Source organism: Pseudophryne corroboree, chromosome 5, assembly GCF_028390025.1.
Source record: "Pseudophryne corroboree isolate aPseCor3 chromosome 5, aPseCor3.hap2, whole genome shotgun sequence".
Taxonomy (NCBI): Eukaryota; Metazoa; Chordata; class Amphibia; order Anura; family Myobatrachidae; genus Pseudophryne; species Pseudophryne corroboree.
This window is the reverse complement of record NC_086448.1, coordinates 389,151,144-389,171,246: the sequence shown is the minus strand read 5'-3', so window position 1 is coordinate 389,171,246 and position 20,103 is coordinate 389,151,144. Positions and strand designations below refer to the sequence as shown.

General features: G+C 46.2%; 1 protein-coding gene across 2 annotated transcripts in view; it reads left to right on the top strand.

Annotated features, from left to right (window-relative positions):
* Nucleotides 1-20,103, top strand: part of TRIO (trio Rho guanine nucleotide exchange factor) — a 1,426,902-nt gene that overhangs the window by 1,251,423 nt on the left and 155,376 nt on the right. For both annotated transcript variants that reach the window (XM_063922713.1, XM_063922714.1), the window contains exon 39: nt 3,540-3,606. In XM_063922713.1, coding sequence (XP_063778783.1) covers nt 3,540-3,606 — 67 coding nt within the window. The remainder of the gene's footprint in view (nt 1-3,539; nt 3,607-20,103) is intronic.

Sequence of the window (20,103 nt, the reverse complement as noted above, 5' to 3'; positions counted from 1 at the left end):
TTCTGGGAACTGGAGGGGTCCCGAGTGGATGTTGTAGGTGAATCAGCAAATAAAGCATCTTCCACAGACTGTCTCCAATGCTTTGTCTGTTCTTCAGACTGAGAGAATTTCCTTGCTAGTTCAGCCATATTACTCTGCAGCTTTCTCACCCACACAGGCTCAGAACACTCTTGTGCTTCCAAAATGGGTTCCTCTGGGGAACTACTTTCTCTAGACATGGTACACGCGTGTACAGTCACACCACTCACACACACGGGAGCTAATGGGAACAGACCTACACTAATGTCTGTCAGAGGGAATTGCCAGTCCACACCACGTGCCCTATATGTATTACATACAATGAATATACATATATATCAAAACAGCGCTTTTTATCTAATGTGTAGCCCACAGACTTCAATAAACTATGTGCTCCCCTCCCCTTCTATAACACCCTGGTACTTGTATCAGCGATGTGTGAGGAGAAGCAGCCTGTAGGATCAGCGCTCCGGCGTCTCTCTGAGGAGAAAATGGCGCCAAATGAGTGTTACAACCTCCCCCCGCGCGCCCTGCACCCTGTGCTGAGAGACATGTTACTGCGCAGCGTCCCGCACTGCGCTGGTACCTTTATGCCGCCATGATGACCGGAGGGCCCTTCTCTGCAGGTCTCCGGTTAATACTCACCAGCCTTCTGGCTCTGTTAGGCGGCAGTGCTGTGGAAGTGAACAGTAGCCCGGCAAGGGCTGTGTTCATTACCCTTCAGGGGCTAATGGTGTCCTGTCAGCGGCAGAGCTATTAAACTAACTGAGAAGTTGGTTCCTACTTTCCCCCCCCCCCCCCCCCTAAGTCCCACGAAGCAGGGAAGCTGTTGCCAGCAGCTTGCCTGTAAAATAAAAAAACCTAACAAAGTCTTTTTCAGTCGAACTCTGTAGAGCTTCACTGATGTGCAGCCAGTCTCCCGGGCACATTTTCTAAACTGAGGTCTGGAGGAGGAGCCAGTTCACATTGTTGAAAAGTCTAAAAGTGCCGAAGGCTCCTGCGGAACAGTCTATATACCCCATGGTACTAAAATTGAATCCCAGCATCCTCTAGGACGTAAGAGAAAATAGGATTTTAATTACCTACCGGTAAATCCTTTTCTCGTAGTCCGTAGGGGATGCTGGGCGTCCGCCCAGTGCTGCGTTTTCCTGCATTGGTTTTGCAGTTCATTACTGCCTGGTTCCTAAGTAAGTTCTGCGTTGTTACTGTTTCAGCTGTTGCTGAGTTTTTCCGGCATGTTAGCCGGATTTGCCTGTTGTGTGAGCTCGTATGAATCTCCCCACTATCTGTGTAATTCCTTCTCTCTAAGTATGTTGTCTCCTCGGGCACAGTTTCTAGACTGAGTCTGGTAGGAGGGGCATAGAGGGAGGAGCCAGCCCACACTATTAAACTCTTAAAGTGCCAATGGCTCCTGGTGGACCCGTCTATACCCCATGGTACTAATATGGACCCCAGCATCGTCTACGGACTACGAGAAAAGGATTAATCGGTAGGTAATTAAAATCCTATTTTTGTCATATTGTATGTAGGTCCATCCAAAGTCACTCAAAGTGTCCTGAACACTTGGCATCTTTTTTTTTTCTTTTTTTTTTTTTGTCACATTGAAGCTTGTATACAGTTGCAGATTAAGCACAACACTGTATGGCACGGCTCACTCATGTCCTTAGGGCAATTCTGTGTGACACACGGGACAGTATGTGGACTGTTTCTGCACCACAAATATACAGTATTTTGTTTTCTGGTGTCTAAGTCTTAAATATTTATTTGGTAGAAAATATACAACAGAAAAAAATTCACTACAGTAAACTGATCCTTCTGGAATAAATAAAAACTGCGTGATGCATGGGACTCTGTTTACTGTAATTACTTTTTACTGGTGTATGTTTTCTACCAAAAAATAGGATTTTGATAACCTACCGGTAAATCCTTTTCTCCTAGTCCGTAGAGGATGCTGGGGATGACATCAAGATTTGGGTGGGTTATTTTGTTTCTGTGCAGGGTAAATACTGGCTGCTTTATTTTTACACTGCAATTTAGATTGCAGATTGAACTCACCACACCCAAATCTATCTCTCTCTGCACATGTTATATCTGCCTCCCCTGCAGTGCACATGGTTTTGCCCAACTGCTAAAAAATTTCCTGCTGCGATCAACTATGAATTACCCCCTTTGTACGCTAACTGAGTATTAAGTACGTAGGTTAAGGATTGCATACAGCGGCCGCAGCGGCTCGGTTTTAAAGTGTATTGTGTGTGTTTTAAAGTATTGCTTTTAGTCCTGTAAGTAAATCAGCATTTACATTAGCTTATCAGAAGTGCGAACGAAAGGATCGCAGAGCGGCTACAAAACAATATTGTGCAGTTTCTGAGTAGCTCCAGACCTACTCAGCGCTTGCGATCACTTCAAGCCATTCAGTTCCGGATTTGACGTCACAAACACGCCCTGCGTTCTCCCAGCCACGCCTGCATTTTTTCGAACACTCCCTGAAAACGGTCAGTTGACACCCAGAAACGCCCACTTCATGTCAATAACTCTGCTGCAACCAGTGCGACTGAAATGCATCGCTAGACCTTGTGTAAAACTACATTGGCCGTTGTGAAAGTACGTTGCGCGTGCGCATTGCGCAGCATGCGCAGAAGTGCCGTGTTTTTTTTTGCATCATCGCTGCGCAGCAAACATTTTCAGCTAGCGATCAACTCAGAATAACCCCCATATTGCAGCATTTGGAGAAACTTACACATTGCTACTCATGTCAAGCTTCTCGCACCTTATGGCATAAGGACACATCTGTATACCTTGATTTGAATTGAAAATCTCTTCTCTTGTCAATTTAATTCCACTATCATAATTAGGTATACAGAGGTGGAGAGTTATCTTGGTATTATTTCAAAACCTAAAGAAGAGCACTACTTTGGCAGATTAACTTGTGAAACCACTGATCTTTAAAGCTTTCTGTATTTGAAAATATAGATTGCTAGTATGAATTTGCCACTATTAAGTTCTAATACTCTTGTGGAATATGAGATTTAATAAATGCTTAATATTTTACTGAGTTAAGTTCAAACATGATTACTAACATTTTCCAACATTTTATAGCTTACAGTAGTATCAATGTTGTTAAGCTTATGTTATTTATATAGCGCACACATATTCCGCAGCGCTTTTACAGAGAATATTTGGCCATTCACATCAGTCCCTGCCCCAATGGAGCTTACAATCTATTTTCCATATTACAAGTACACGCACACACATTCATACTAGGGTTAATTTTGTTGGAAGCCAATTAACCTACCAGTATATTTTTCGATTGTGGGAGGAAACCGGAGTACCCGTAGGAAACCCACGCAAGTACGGGGAGAATATACAAACTCCACTCAGTTAGGGCCATGGTGGGAATTGAACCCATGACCTCAGAGCTGTGAGGCAGTAATGCTAACCATTACACTATCCGTACTGCCTATGATTTATGGTTTAGTAAAGTACATGTCTGTTATTTCAGATCACAATCCTTTCTTTTCCAGTTACGTGTTACAGGAATTAGTCGACACAGAGAGAGATTACGTGCGAGACCTTGGCTATGTGATTGAGGTAACTCATTATTTACGATTTCAAGGATGTGTGCGTGCGTGTATATGTATGTTTTATAAATAAATATATATATATATATGTGTGTGTGTGTGTGTATATATATATATATATATATATATACACCAATTCCGTTCCGGCACTCGGCTCTGTCCCTGTTATGGGACTGGCTTGCTCAGGTGCCCTCCTCCCGGGGTACCACCCCTGGTATACAAACAGCAGGAAATAACGAGGCGGCACTCGGAGTCTTGAAAAGCAGCAATAGTGTAATCGTGCAAATCAACGTTTCGGGGTTACCCCCTTCATCAGGATTAGTGCAATGTGACAAACAATGTGTTTAAATACCACTTACCCTCACCCTGGAACATCCCCTCTGGCCGGTGCCGCTGGCCGCGCCGTCCCGGTCTTCCGACTGACGTCATCCGCATCTCACCGGAAGTGACGCGGCGGCGCCGGGAGGCGCATCCATGGCAACCAGCCTAACAAATACATTACTGTCAGTGAATCAATGCCGTGAATAACATTAGCTCAGACACGGCTGTGCAAAAAACATCTTTCTCAGCTGCCATACATTACTTAGTGCATTAATGATTTCGTGGATAACTCCTTTAACAGTGCTTCACCTAATTCGGTGTCTCCCATAAAATACAAACATTAGCCGTAAAATATCATTGTGCAGCATTAGTCCCCTGTACAGTGTCAAAGCGACCTCACTCCTAAGTCTACCTGTGTCCATCTTTTTCTAAAACACGGGATAAATATACAGTAAAAACAGGTAACAGTAAATTATCAATAAAAAATGAAACATGAAAAAAGGATAATAACATTGACACTGATCCTCACCTCCCTGACCTTTATGTTTATACCTATTTACGATTTTGGCCGCATTAACCCCCTGTGCATACTGGGGGGATATGCTGCCAGTCTCGCCCATCCAGACCTGTCACTACGGTTCTGTTGCATTATGTTTTAGTCAAGCCTGATCATGTCTGGACTAATCTCCATTTGTATCACTGGCTAACCATATATTTAAATAAAATTAATCAAGCCGAGATTATCATTTAGGCCTGCAGGTCTGAGGGTATTTAACCTGTGAATCCACATTGATTCTAACTGTAGGAGTTTTCTTCCCCTGTCCCCTCCTCTCAAAGACTCTGGTACATGGTCAATGATTCTGTGTTTGAAAGTTGCCATAGTGTGCCTATATTCAAGAAAATGTTTGGCAACCGGTTGATCCCCTTTGCCTGAAGCCAGGGCATTTCTTATGGCTAACCTATGCTGTGCCATCCTTATTTTAAACTGGCACTCGGTTTTTCCGATGTAATATCTGCCACAAGGGCAAATAATCGCGTAAACCACAAATCTGGTGGTGCACGTCAGGGGCCATCAACATTTTTTTGAATATAGGCACACTAAATGATAATCTCGGCTTGATTAATTTTATTTAAATATATGGTTAGCCAGTGATACAAATGGAGATTAGTCCAGACATGATCAGGCTTGACTAAAACATAATGCAACAGAACCGTAGTGACAGGTCTGGATGGGCGAGACTGGCAGCATATCCCCCCAGTATGCACAGGGGGTTAATGCGGCCAAAATCGTAAATAGGTATAAACATAAAGGTCAGGGAGGTGAGGATCAGTGTCAATGTTATTATCCTTTTTTCATGTTTCATTTTTTATTGATAATTTACTGTTACCTGTTTTTACTGTATATTTATCCCGTGTTTTAGAAAAAGATGGACACAGGTAGACTTAGGAGTGAGGTCGCTTTGACACTGTACAGGGGACTAATGCTGCACAATGATATTTTACGGCTAATGTTTGTATTTTATGGGAGACACCGAATTAGGTGAAGCACTGTTAAAGGAGTTATCCACGAAATCATTAATGCACTAAGTAATGTATGGCAGCTGAGAAAGATGTTTTTTGCACAGCCGTGTCTGAGCTAATGTTATTCACGGCATTGATTCACTGACAGTAATGTATTTGTTAGGCTGGTTGCCATGGACGCGCCTCCCGGCGCCGCCGCGTCACTTCCGGTGAGATGCGGATGACGTCAGTCGGAAGACCGGGACGGCGCGGCCAGCGGCACCGGCCAGAGGGGATGTTCCAGGGTGAGGGTAAGTGGTATTTAAACACATTGTTTGTCACATTGCACTAATCCTGATGAAGGGGGTAACCCCGAAACGTTGATTTGCACGATTACACTATTGCTGCTTTTCAAGACTCCGAGTGCCGCCTCGTTATTTCCTGCTGTTTATATATATATATATATATATATATATATATATATATATACACATACACGGCTCAAAAAAATAAAGGGAACACTAAAATAACACATACTAAACATACTAGCATACTAGATCTGAATTAATGAAATATTCTTATTAAATACTTTGTTCTTTACATAGTTGGATGTACTGACAACAAAATCACACAAAAATTATCAATGGAAATCAAATTTATTAACCCATGGAGGTCTGGATTTGGAGTCACCCTCAAAATTAAAGTGGAAAAACACACTACAGGCTGATCCAACTTTGATGTAATGTCCTTAAAACAAGTCAAAATGAGGCTCAGTAGTGTGTGTGGCCTCCACGTGCCTGTATGACCTCCCTACAACCCACACAAGTGGCTCAAATAGTGCAGCTCATCCAGGATGGCACATCAATGCGAGCTGTGGCAAGAAGGTTTGCTGTGTCTGTCAGCGTACTATCCAGAGCATGGGGGCGCTACCAGGAGACAGGCCAGTACATCAGGAGACATGGAGGAGGCCGTAGGAGGGCAACAACCCAGCAGCAGGACCGCTACCTCCGCCTTTATGCAAGGAGGAACAGGAGGAGCACTGCCAGAGCCCTGCAAAATGACCTCCAGCAAGCCACAAATGTTGCATGTGTCTACTCAAATGATCAGAAACAGACTCCATGAGGGTGGTATGAGGGCCCGACGCCCACAGGTGGGGGATGTGCTTACAGCCCAACACCGTGCAGGACGTTTGGCATTTGCCAGAGAACACCAAGATTGGTAAATTCGCCACTGGCGCCCTGTGCTCTTCACAGATGAAAGCAGGTTCTCACTGAGCACATGTGACAGACGTGACAGAGTCTGGAGACGCCAAGGAGAACGTTCTGCTGCCTGCAACATCCAGCATGACCGGTTTGGCAGTGGGTCAGTAATGGTGTGGGGTGGCATTTCTTTGGGGGGCCGCACAGCCCTCCGTGTGCTTTCCAGTGGTAGCCTGACTGCCATTAGGTACCGAGATGAGATCCTCAGACCCCTTGTGAAACCATATGCTGGTGCGGTTGGCCCTGGGTTCCTCCTAATGCAAGACAATGCTAGACCTCATGTGGCTGGAGTGTGTCAGCAGTTCCTGCAAGACAAAGGCATTGATGCTATGGACTGGCCCGCCCGTTCCCCAGACCTGAATCCAATTGAGCACATCTGGGACATCCTGTCTCGCTCCATCAACCAATGCCACGTTGCACCACAGACTGTCCAGGAGTTGGTGGATGCTTTAGTCCAGGTCTTGGAGGAGATCCCTCAGGAGACCATCCGCCACCTCATCAGGAGCATGCCCAGGCATTGTAGGGTCATACAGGCACGAGGAGGCCACAGACACTACTGAGCCTCATTTTGACTTGTTTTAAGGACATTACATCAAAGTTGGATCAGCATGTAGTGTGTTTTTCCACTTTAATTTTGAGGGTGACTCCAAATCCAGACCTCCATGGGTTAATAAATTTTATTTCCATTGATAATTTCTCTGACGTCCTAGTGGATGCTGGGAACTCCGTAAGGACCATGGGGAATAGCGGCTCCGCAGGAGACTGGGCGCAAAAAGTAAAAGCTTTAGACTAGCTGGTGTGCACTGGCTCCTCCCCCTATGACCCTCCTCCAAGCCTCAGTTAGATTTTTGTGCCCAAACGAGAAGGGTGCAAGCTAGGTGGCTCTCCTGAGCTGCTTAGAAGTAAAAGTTATTTGGGGTCGGTCTATCGGACCTGGTGGCCACAGCAACGGCTGGAAAATCCACCTTTTTACCCCAGGTCACCTCTCAGTAGAAAAAGACACCGTCTTTTCAAACCCAGTCCTTTCGTCCCTATAAGGGAAAAAGGCCGCTCGTTCCTGCCCCGGGGCAGAGGAAGGGGAAAAAGACTGCACCATGCAGCCTCTTCCCAGGAGCAGAAGCCCTCCCCCGCTTCTGCCAAGTCCTCAGCATGACGCTGGGGCTCTGCAAGCAGACTCGGGCACGGTGTGGGGCCGTCTCAAGAATTTCAGCGCGCAGTGGGCTCACTCGCAAGTGGACCCCTGGATCCTGCAGGTAGTATCACAGGGGTACAAATTGGAATTCGAGACGCCTCCCCCTCGCCGGTTCCTGAAGTCTGCTCTACCAACGTCTCCCTCCGACAGGGAGACAGTATTGGAAGCTATTCACAAGCTGTATTCCCAGCAGGTGATAATCAAGGTACCCCTCCTACAACAGGGAAAGGGGTATTATTCCACGCTGTTTGTGGTACCGAAGCCGGACGGCTCGGTGAGACCAATTTTAAATCTAAAATCTTTGAACACTTACATAAAAAGGTTCAAATTCAAGATGGAGTCACTCAGAGCAGTGATAGCGAACCTGGAAGAAGGGGACTATATGGTATCTCTAGACATCAAGGATGCTTAGCTCCATGTCCCAATCTACCCTTCTCACCAAGGGTACCTCAGGTTTGTGATACAAAACTGTCATTATCAGTTTCAGACGCTGCCGTTTGGATTGTCCACGGCACCACAGGTCTTTACCAAGGTAATGGCCGAAATGATGATTCTTCTTCGAAGAAAAGGCGTATTAATTATCCCTTACTTGGACGATCTCCTGATAAGGGCAAGGTCCAGGGAACAGTTAGAGGTCGGAGTAGCACTATCTCAGGTAGTGCTACGTCAGCACGGGTGGATTCTAAATATCCCAAAATCACAGATGATTCCAACAACACGTCTACTGTTCCTAGGGATGATTCTGGACACAGTCCAGAAAAAGGTGTTTCTCCCGGAGGAGAAGGCCAGGGAGTTATCCGAGCTAGTCAGGAACCTCCTAAAACCAGGACAAGTATCAGTGCACGAGAGTCCTGGGAAAAATGGTGGCTTCTTACGAAGCGATTCCATTCGGAAGATTCCATGCAAGAACTTTTCAGTGGGATCTGCTGGACAAATGGTCCGGATCGCATCTTCAGATGCATCAGCGGATAACCCTATCTCCAAGGACAAGGGTATCTCTCCTGTGGTGGTTACAGAAGGCTCATCTTCTGGAGGGCCGCAGATTCGGCATTCAGGATTGGATGCTGGTAACCACGGATGCCAGCCTGAGAGGCTGGGGAGCAGTCACACAGGGAAGAAATTTCCAGGGCTTGTGGTCAAGCATGGAAACGTCTCTTCACATAAATATCCTAGAGCTAAGGGCCATTTACAATGCCCTAAGTCAGATTCTCCGCTGGGCGGAAAATCATGTGATAGCACTGTCAGCAGTGTTCATTCCGGGAGTGGACAACTGGGAAGCAGACTTCCTCAGCAGACACGACCTCCACCCGGGGGAGTGGGGACTTCATCCAGAAGTCTTCCAAGTGATTGTAAACCGTTGGGAAAAACCAAAGGTGGACATGATGGCGCCCCGTCTCAACAAGAAACTGGACAGATATTGCGCCAGGTCAAGGGACCCTCAGGCAATAGCGGTGGACGCTCTGGTAACTCCGTGGGTGTTCCAGTCGGTATATGTGTTCCCTCCTCTTCCTCTCATACCAAAAGTACTGAGAATCATAAGAAGGAGAGGAGTAAGAACGATACTCGTGGCTCCGGATTGGCCAAGAAGAACTTGGTACCCGGAGCTGCAAGAGATGCTCACGGAGGACCCGTGGCCTCTACCTCTAAGGAAGGACCTGCTCCAGCAGGGACCTTGTCTGTTCCAAGACTTACCGCGGCTGCGTTTGACGGCATGGCGGTTGAACGCCGGATCCTGAAGGAAAAAGGCATTCCAGATGAAGTCATCCCTACCCTGATCAAGGCCAGGAAGGATGTAACTGCAAAACATTATCATCGCATTTGGCGAAAATATGTTGCGTGGTGTGAGGCCAAGAAGGCCCCTACGGAGGAATTTCAACTGGGTCGTTTCCTACATTTCCTGCAAGCAGGATTGTCTATGGGCCTAAAATTAGGATCCATTAAGGTTCAAATTTCGGCCCTGTCGATCTTCTTCCAGAAAGAACTGGCTTCAGTGCCTGAAGTTCAGACGTTTGTCAAAGGGGTACTGCATATACAGCCTCCTTTTGTGCCTCCAGTGGCACCTTGGGATCTCAATGTAGTTTTAGGGTTCCTAAAATCACATTGGTTTGAACCACTTGCCACAGTGGATTTGAAATATCTCACATGGAAAGTGGTAATGCTGTTGGCCCTGGCTTCAGCCAGGCGCGTATCAGAATTGGCGGCTTTATCCTATAAAAGCCCTTACCTGATATTTCATTCGGATAGGGCGGAATTGAGGACTCGTCCTCAATTTCTCCCTAAGGTGGTTTCAGCGTTTCACATGAATCAACCTATTGTGGTACCTGTGGCTACTAGGGACTTGGAGGACTCCAAGTTGCTGGACGTAGTCAGGGCCCTGAAAATATATGTTTCCAGGACGGCTGGAGTCAGAAAATCTGACTCGCTGTTTATACTGTATGCACCCAACAAGCTGGGTGCTCCTGCTTCTAAGCAGACGATTGCTCGTTGGATTTGTAGTACAATTCAACTTGCACATTCTGTGGCAGGCCTGCCACAGCCAAAATCTGTAAAGCCCATTCCACAAGGAAGGTGGGCTCATCTTGGGCGGCTGCCCGAGGGGTCTCGGCTTTACAACTTTGCCGAGCAGCTACTTGGTCAGGGGCAAACACGTTTGCTAAATTCTACAAATTTGATACCCTGGCTGAGGAGGACCTGGAGTTCTCTCATTCGGTGCTGCAGAGTCATCCGCACTCTCCCGCCCGTTTGGGAGCTTTGGTATAATCCCCATGGTCCACTAATCCCCAGCATCCACTACGACGTCAGAGAAAATAAGAATTTACTTACCGATAATTCTATTTCTCATAGTCCGTAGTGGATGCTGGGCGCCCATCCCAAGTGCGGATTGTCTGCAATACTTGTATATAGTTATTGTTACAAACAAATCGGGTTGTTTATTGTTGGAAGCCATCTTTTCAGAGGCTCCTACGGTTATCATACTGTTAACTGGGTTCAGATCACGAGTTGTACGGTGTGATTGGTGTGGCTGGTATGAGTCTTACCCGGGATTCAAGATCCTTCCTTATTATGTACGCTCGTCCGGGCACAGTATCTTAACTGAGGCTTGGAGGAGGGTCATAGGGGGAGGAGCCAGTGCACACCAGCTAGTCTAAAGCTTTTACTTTTTGTGCCCAGTCTCCTGCGGAGCCGCTATTCCCCATGGTCCTTACGGAGTTCCCAGCATCCACTACGGACTATGAGAAATAGAATTATCGGTAAGTAAATTCTTATTTTTTGTGTGATTTTGTTGTCAGCACATTCAACTATGTAAAGAACAAAGTATTTAATAAGAATATGTCATTCATTCAGATCTAGGATGTGTTATTTTAGTGTTCCCATTATTTTTTTGAGCAGTGTATACAGTGATCGTGCTGAGCTAAAAAAGAAATGGGTCCCAGGGACCCCTCACTTTAAAAAAAAAATTGGGGTCCTACCCGTCCTTTTTTTGGTCCCATCAAAATAAAGGTTATTAATCTTATTACTTATTAAGACACAGACTTGATTTGGACACTACAAAAGTGTTGCAATAAGGGGGAGGGGATGACGATACTGCTGGGCTGTGTAGCACACATGACACTCTTCCCCAGAGCTGTAACTAGACATTTTAGTGGCCTGTGCCAGAAAGTGAATTGGTGCCTCCTCCTCTGTACTACATTGAATCCAGGGACAGTGCGTGCCGAAGGCGCGCAGCAAAATGTTGGAGCATGTCTTCATGGGAAAGGGGCGTGACTGCATAAGAGTACCAATTCACATTACACCACAGTGTTAGTTATTTGCATTACATCACACAGTAGTGCCACTTATACATTGCACCAGGTAGAGCCCCTTAGACAGTATGTGTGTGTGCGTTACTCATAGACAGTGCGTGCAGACAGTCTTCCCCGTTGCCATCCCCAACGCTGCAGTGGACACTACAGGTCTCGCCACCAGCAGCTCCCGATCTCTGCATCCTGACAGGCTGTATATGGCCTCTACGCTACAGGGATCAGTCACAACACAGCTGCACATGTCCATAACTCAGGCCAGAATACCACATACATAGATAGTTACCGTTATACTTTCCACACAAACCAGACTTCTGACAATCTACAAACCCACCAATTAACCTGTGTATGTGGCCCCATCCATGGCACTTCATTACCCATCTTAGCTAAACAAACCCACTGCATAAATAATATGTTTGCTGTAAGTTTTTACATCACGGATGAGTGAGGAAATCTGAATAATTGTTTATCCCATAAGTAAAAATAGTATAACCACTATCCTGCCATGAACCCTCCAACTTCTCCACAGTGGCCTTAACGTCATAGCTATCCATCTCATACACTGGGCAAATACAGGAGCTGCCCACCTCATACCCAGGACACACACTCAGCACCTGCCCACCTCATACCCTGGACACACACACAGAAGCTGCCCACCTCATACCCCGGGGGGACACACACAGCACCTGCCCACCTCATACCCTGGACACACACACACAGAAGCTGCCCACCTCATACCCCAGACACACACACACACACAGCATCTGCCCACCTTATACCCTGGACACACACACAGCACCTGCCCACTTCATACCCTGGACACACACACAGCATCTGCCCACCTTATACCCTGGACACACACACAGCACCTGCCCACTTCATACCCTGGACACACACACAGCACCTGCCCACTTCATACCCTGGACACACACACAGAAGCTGCCCACCTCATACCCCAGACACACACACACACACCTCATACCCCAGACACACACAGAATCACACATACACACACAGCAGCTGCTCATCTCATAATCCTCCACCTCTTATACCCCGGGCACACATTGACCCTCCCCCATACTTGCCTACTCTCCCGGAATGGCCGGGAGGCTCCCGAAAATCGGGTGACCCTCCCGGCCCCACAGAAGAGCAGGCAAGTCTCCCGGAACCAGTAGTCACCCTGCCCGTCCGCCCACTTACTGTGTAAAGTGGGCGGTCCGGGCAGTTGATGACGCGATTCTTGCTGAATCGCGTCATCATAGCCAAACTCCGCCCCCGGTCCGGCCCTGCTCCGCCTCCGGTCCGCCTCCTCCCCACGTCACAGCCTGCCCCTGCCCCCCTGCTGAGCCGACCTGGCTGCTCTCTCCCGCAGAGAGCAGCCAGAATATCGGCAAGTATGCCCTCTCCCCTTACAATCCGGGCACACACGCATGTAACTGGCCCCCTCCACTTACACCCTGGCACAGTGCGAGCACCTCCTTACTGGCAGAGCCGATATGCAGGCAAAAATACAGCGGGCAGCAAGTGGTCAGTACACGGCAGCGCAGAGACCAGGATATGGTGTGAGATATACACTGTACACACACCGTCCGGCGCTCAGTTCTGCTGACCGGAGCGGCGGGGACACTGACCTATGTAGAGGCGGGCCGCTCAGCACATGAGTGCGGGAAGTTGGAACGATCCGAGGTCGCCGAAGTGAAGGGATCCAGCAACAGCAGCGCTCAGTCTGCCGCGTCCATAAGTGACGAATCGGCGCCTCCGTGTTACTCCCCTCCTCCCCCCACAGTCGAATCACTCATTTAACATGGTTGCAATTGGCCGCAGCAGAGCGCGTCCCCAGGGACCCTCCCATTTTAGAGAAGTGAGTCCCCTGAACTCAAAACCAGATAAAATATGCGCTATAGCGCGTTTTTGCGATCACTGTGTGTGTGTGTATGTATATATATATATATATATATATATATAAATACACTGTGTGTGTGTGTGTGTGTATATGTATGTATATATATATATATGGCACTCACAGACTCAGGCAACTTGAGTGTCAATAAACATACCACACAACACAATAGTTGTAATTTCCGACGTTACATGTAATTAAAAAATTTTTTTCAGGGAATCAAAGATTCTTGGAGTGCTATCCACCAGAGGACCATATTCTTATACAGGCACCGTAGCAAGTTTGGAACAATATTATAAGACAGGAGAGCGCAGAGTACATCTATACATATAATTCTTTAATAATATAAAATCTATCCATATACATAGTAAGCAATGAATTGAAAATTGGATACAATCACACACACAATAGAAGCTAAACCTCTGCTTAATGCAGTTGCCACATCTTGCGAGAGTGTTTGACATTGTGACTGCTATATATGAGGGGAGTACCCAAAAGAAACCGGAATTGTGTTCTAGAAGACAGGATGTTTGCAGTACAAGCTTTCAGAACCCTTCTGAGCCAGTATTCCCACTGATGTTGCGGGTTTTTTTTTTTTTTTTTATCCAACGAGTTATTCACCCTTTTGCCTATTTTTGTGAAAACAATGCTCATTTGTTTTTTTGATGTGAGATGGATTGGGATTTGTTCCCCATGGTCAGACTGTCAATCAAAGTTTTTATTTAGAAGTTTTGAAAAAGTTGCATTATGATTAGAGGAAAAACCATTCCGAATTTGTGACGAACAGGGGACTGGTTCTTCCATCATGACAATGCACCTGTCCACACATCGCTGAGTGTTGAGCAATTTTTAACCAAAAAAGACATGACACCTTTGCCTCACCCACCGTATTAACCCAATATCGCCCCATGCAACTTTTTTTTATTTCTTTGGATGAAAAGAGAAAATAAAGGAAAACGTTTTGCTGATACTGAAGAGGTGAAGCAAAGAATGGCAAATGTACTAAAAGACCTCAACGAAGATAAGTTTAAAACATGTATTGCGTAATGGAAAAAAACATTTGGACAAATTTATTGATTCAAGTAGAGAGTACTTTTGAGAGTGACTGATGTTTCAAATTGTACAAATAAATAAATCATTAATAAATCCTTAATTCCTATTTCTTTTGAGTACCCTCGTGTGTGTGTGTGTGTGTGTGTGTGTGTGTGTGTGTGTGTGTATACAGTATGTGTATATATATATATATATATATATATATATATATATATATATATATATATATATACAGGCTGAGTCTCCCTTATCCAAAATGCTTGGGACCAGAAGTATTTTGGATATCGGATTTTTCCGTTTTTTTGAATAATTGCATACCATAAGGAGATATCATAGTGATGGGACCTAAGTCTAAGCACAGAATGCATTTATGTTACATATACACCTTATACACACAGACTGAAGGTAATTTTAGCCAATATTTTTAATAACTTTGTGTATTAAACAAAGTGTGTGTACATTCACACAATTCATTTATGTTTCATATACACCTTATACACACAGCCTGAAGGTCATTTAATACAATATTTTTAATAACTTTGTGTATTAAACAAATTTTGTGTACACTGAGCCATCAGAAAACAAAGGTTTTATGATCTCAGTCTCACTCAAAAAATTCCGTATTTTGGAATATTCTGTATTTCGGAATATCTGGATATGGGATACTCAACCTGTGTGTGTGTGTGTGTGTGTGTGTGTTTATATATATATATATATATATATATATATATATATACATATAATTAGTGTTAATTATCTGAATCCATATTAAACGGACATTCCACTTTAGTATTTCCTCCAATCTCATGACAGCTAAAGCCATAACCCACTTATTATGGAAATAGTTTTATGGGTAGCTACCCATGTCAACAAGCTGAAAGAGCATTCACTTAATACTGCTATGCCAGTGGTTCCCGAACATTTTTGAATCACGGCGCCAGAGAGTATCGGAATTTTTTTTACTGCACCCCTAGGTCAAAAGTTTCTTACCGAGACATTTTAAAGAAATATTGCATTAACTAAATTGTGTTTAGGTGTCATCCTTAGGTTGAATTGTGTGGTGAGGACCAAGATTTGCTTCTGTTTGTCCAAATATTTTATCATTGACAGCCACCAGCACTGGTTTTGCCTATTGCATTGACCATAACATTGTTTAATTGGCCCTGGACCACCCATGGCACCCCTGCAAGTGTCCCGAGGCACCCCAGGGTGCCACGGCACACAGTTTGAGAACCACTGTGGTACGCCATTAATTGGTCATGCTTCCTGTCTATAGAACCAAACAATATGTTTGTGCAGGGTAAGTATGTAGACCTGCCAGTTCACATTTCTAAAAATGGCAAACTGCTGAAGACTGGTGAAAGATAGGATAATGGACATATTTTGCTAACTAAACACACACAAGTTATTTCATGTATGTTTGTTCAGCACATTGCTATTGACATCTTTATGACAAATAGTGGTTTTTATTTCTCTGACGTCCTAGTGGATGCTGGGGACTCCGTAAGGACCATGGGGAATAGCGGCTCCGCAGGAGACTGGGCACATCTAAAGAAAGCTTTAGGATCACCTGGTGTGCACTGGCTCCTCCCCCCATGACCCTCCTCCAAGCCTCAGTTAGATTTCTGTGCCCGACGAGAAGGGTGCACACTAGGGGCTCTCCTGAGCTCTTTGTGAAAGTTTTAGTTTAGGTTTATATTTTCAGTGAGACCTGCTGGCAACAGGCTCACTGCATCGAGGGACTAAGGGGAGAAGAAGCGAACTCACCTGCGTGCAGAGTGGATTGGGCTTCTTAGGCTACTGGACATTAGCTCCAGAGGGACGATCACAGGTTCAGCCTGGATGGGTCACCGGAGCCGCGCCGCCGTCCCCCTTACAGAGCCAGAAGAGCGAAGAGGTCCGGAAAAATCGGCGGCAGAAGACGATCCTGTCTTCAGATAAGGTAGCGCACAGCACCGCAGCTGTGCGCCATTGCTCTCAGCACACTTCACACTCCGGTCACTGAGGGTGCAGGGCGCTGGGGGGGGCAGCGCCCTGAGACGCAATAAATCGATAAAAAAACCTTATATGGCTAAAATAAATGCATCACATATAACTCCTGGGCTATATGGATGCATTTAACCCCTGCCAAAACATACAGAAAAAAGATGATAAGGACGCCGAGAAAGGGGCGGAGCCTATCTCCTCAGCACACTGGCGCCATTTTCCCTCACTGCTCAGTTGGAGGGAAGCTCCCTGGCTCTCCCCTGCAGTCACTACACTACAGAAAGGGGTTAAAAAAGAGAGGGGGGCACAAATTAGGCGCAGTATATAACAATACAGCAGCTATAAAGGAAAAAACACTTATATAAGGTTATCCCTGTATATATATATATAGCGCTCTGGTGTGTGCTGGCAAACTCTCCCTCTGTCTCCCCAAAGGGCTAGTGGGGTCCTGTCCTCTATCAGAGCATTCCCTGTGTGTGTGCTGTGTGTCGGTACGTTGGTGTCGACATGTATGAGGAGAAAAATTATGAGGAGACGGAGTAGAGTGTCTGAAATAGTGTTGTCACCCCCTAGGGGGTCGACACCTGAGTGGATGTACTGTTGAAATTGCGTGACAGTGTCAGCTTTGTATAAAAGACAGTGGTTGACATGAGACAGCCGGCTACTCAGCTTGTGCATGTCCAGACGTCTCATACAGGGGCCCTAAAGCGCCCGTTACCTCAGATACAGACGCCGACAAGGGTACTGACTCCTGTGTCGACGGTGAAGAGACAACCGTGATTTCCAATAGGGCCACACATTGCATGATTGAGGCAATGGAAAAAGTTTACACTTTTCTGATAATATGAATACCACCAAAAAAAGGGGTATTATGTTTGGTGAGGAAAAACTTCCTGTAGTTTTCCTGAATCTGAGAAATAAAATGAGGTGTGTGATGATGCGTGGGTTTCCCCCCGATAACAATTGATAATTTCTAAAAAGTTATTGGCAGTATACCTTTTCCCGCCAGAGGTTAGGGTGCGTTGGGAAACACCCCCTAGGGTGGATAAAGCGCTCACACGCTTGTAAAAACAAGGGCTCTACCCTCTCCTGAGATGGCCGCCCTTAAGGATCCTGCTGATAGAAAGCAGGACCGTATCCTAAAATGTATTTACACACATACTGGTGTTATACTGCGACCAGCAATCGCCTCAGCCTGGATGTGCAGTGCTGGGTTGGCGTGGTCGGATTCCCTGACTGGAACTATGATATCCTAGATAAGGACAGTATATTATTGCCTATAGAGCAATTAAAAGATGCATTTCTATATATGCATGATGCACAGCGGAATATTTGCCGACTGGCATCAAGTATAAGTGCGTTGTCCAATTATTCCAGTAAAGTGGTCAGGTGATGCGGATTCCAAACGGCATTTGGAAGTATTGCCTTAAAAGAGGGGATGTACCCCAGGTCGCCTCTCAAAATAAGACGCCGTATTATCAGGCGCAGTCCTGGTTGGCAAGCGGACAAAAGGGTTCCTCTTTTCTGCTCGTGACAGAGGGAGAGGAAAATGGCTGCAGAGATCAGCCAGTTCCAAGGAACAGAAACCCTTTTCCGCCTCTGCCAAGCCCTCAGTATGACGCTAGGGCTTTACAAGTTCAGGCACGGTGGGGTCCCGTTCTCAATGAATTTCAGTGCGCAGTGGGCTCACTCGCAAGTAGACCCCTGGATCCTTCAGATAATATTTCAGGGGTACAAATTGGAATTCGAGACGTATTCCCCTCGCCGTTTCCAAAAGTCTGTTTTACCGACGTCTCCCGCTGACAGGGAGGCAGTTTTGGAAGCCATTCACAAGCTGTATTCCCAGCAGGTGATAATCAAGGTACCCCTCCTGCAACAGGGAACGGGGTATTATTCCACACTATTGTGGTACCGAAGCCAGACGGCTCGGTGAGACCGATTTTAAAATCTAAAATCTAAAATCTTTGAACACTTGCATACAGAGGTTCAAATTCAAAATTGAGTCACTCAGAGTAGTGATTGCGAACCTGGAAGAAGGGGACTACATGATGTCTCGGGACATCAAGGATGCTTACCTTCATGTCAAAATTTACCCTTCTCACCAAGGGTATTTCAGGTTATGGTACAGAACTGTATCAGTTCGGACGCTGCCGTAGGGATGGTCCACGGCACCCCGGGTCTTTACTGAAGTAATGACCGAAATGATGATATTCCTTCGAAGGAAGGGAATTTTAGTTATCCTTTACTTGGACGATTCCCTGATAAGGGTAAGATCCAGGGAACAGTTGGAGATCGGTGTAGCACTATATCAGGTAGTGTTGCGGCAGCACGATTGGATTTTCAATATTCCAAAATCGCAGCTGATTCCGACGACTTGTCTTCTGTTCCTAGGGATGATTCTGGACATAGTCCAGAAAGAAGGTGCTTCTCCCGGAGGAGAAAGCCAGGGAGTTATCCGAGCTAGTCAGGAACCTCCTAAAACCGAACCAAGTCTCAGTGCATCAATGCACAAGGGTTCTGGGTAAAAATGGTGGCTTCCTACGAAGCAATCCCATTCGGCAGATTCCACGCACAGTGGAACCTTCTGGACAAATGGTCCGGGTCGCATCTTCAGATGCTTCAGCGGATAACCCTGTCACCAGGGACAAGGGTATCCCTCCTGTGGTGGTTGCAGAGTGCTCATCTTCTAGAGGGCCGCAGATTCGGCATTCGGGACTGGGTCCTGGTGGCCACGGATGCCAGCCTGCGAGGCTGGGGAGCAGTCACACAGGGAAGGAATTTCCAGGGCTTATGGTCAAGCCTGGAGACATCTCTTCATATAAACATTCTGGAACTAAGGGCCATTTACAATGCCCTAAGTCAAGCGAAACCCCTGCTTCAGGGTCAGGCGGTATTGATCCAATCGGACAACATCACGTCAGTCGCCCACGTAAACAGACAAGGCGGCACGAGAAGCAGGAGGGCAATGGCAGAAGCTGCAAGGATTTTAGCTGGGCGGAAAATCATGTGATAGCACTGTCAGCAGTGTTCATTCCGGGAGTGGACAACTGGGAAGCAGACTTCCTCAGCAGACACAACCTTCACCCGGGAGAGTGGGGACTTCACCCAGAAGTCTTCCACCTGATTGTAAACCGTTGGGAAAAACAAAAGGTGGACATAATGGCGTCCCGTCTAAACAAAAAACTAGACAGATATTGCGCCAGGTCAAGGGACCCTCAGGCAATAACGGTGGACGCTCTGGTAACACCGTGGGTGTACCAGTCAGTGTATGTGTTCCCTCCTCTGCCCCTCATACCAAAAGTACTGAGAATCATAAGAAGGAGAGGAGTTAGAACTATACTCGTGGTTCCGGATTGGCCAAGAAGGACTTGGTATCCGGAACTTCAAGAGATGCTCACGGACGAACCGTGGCCTCTACCTCTAAGAAAGGACCTGCTCCAGCAAGGGCCTTGTCTGTTCCAAGACTTACCGCGGCTGCGTTTGACGGCATGGCGGT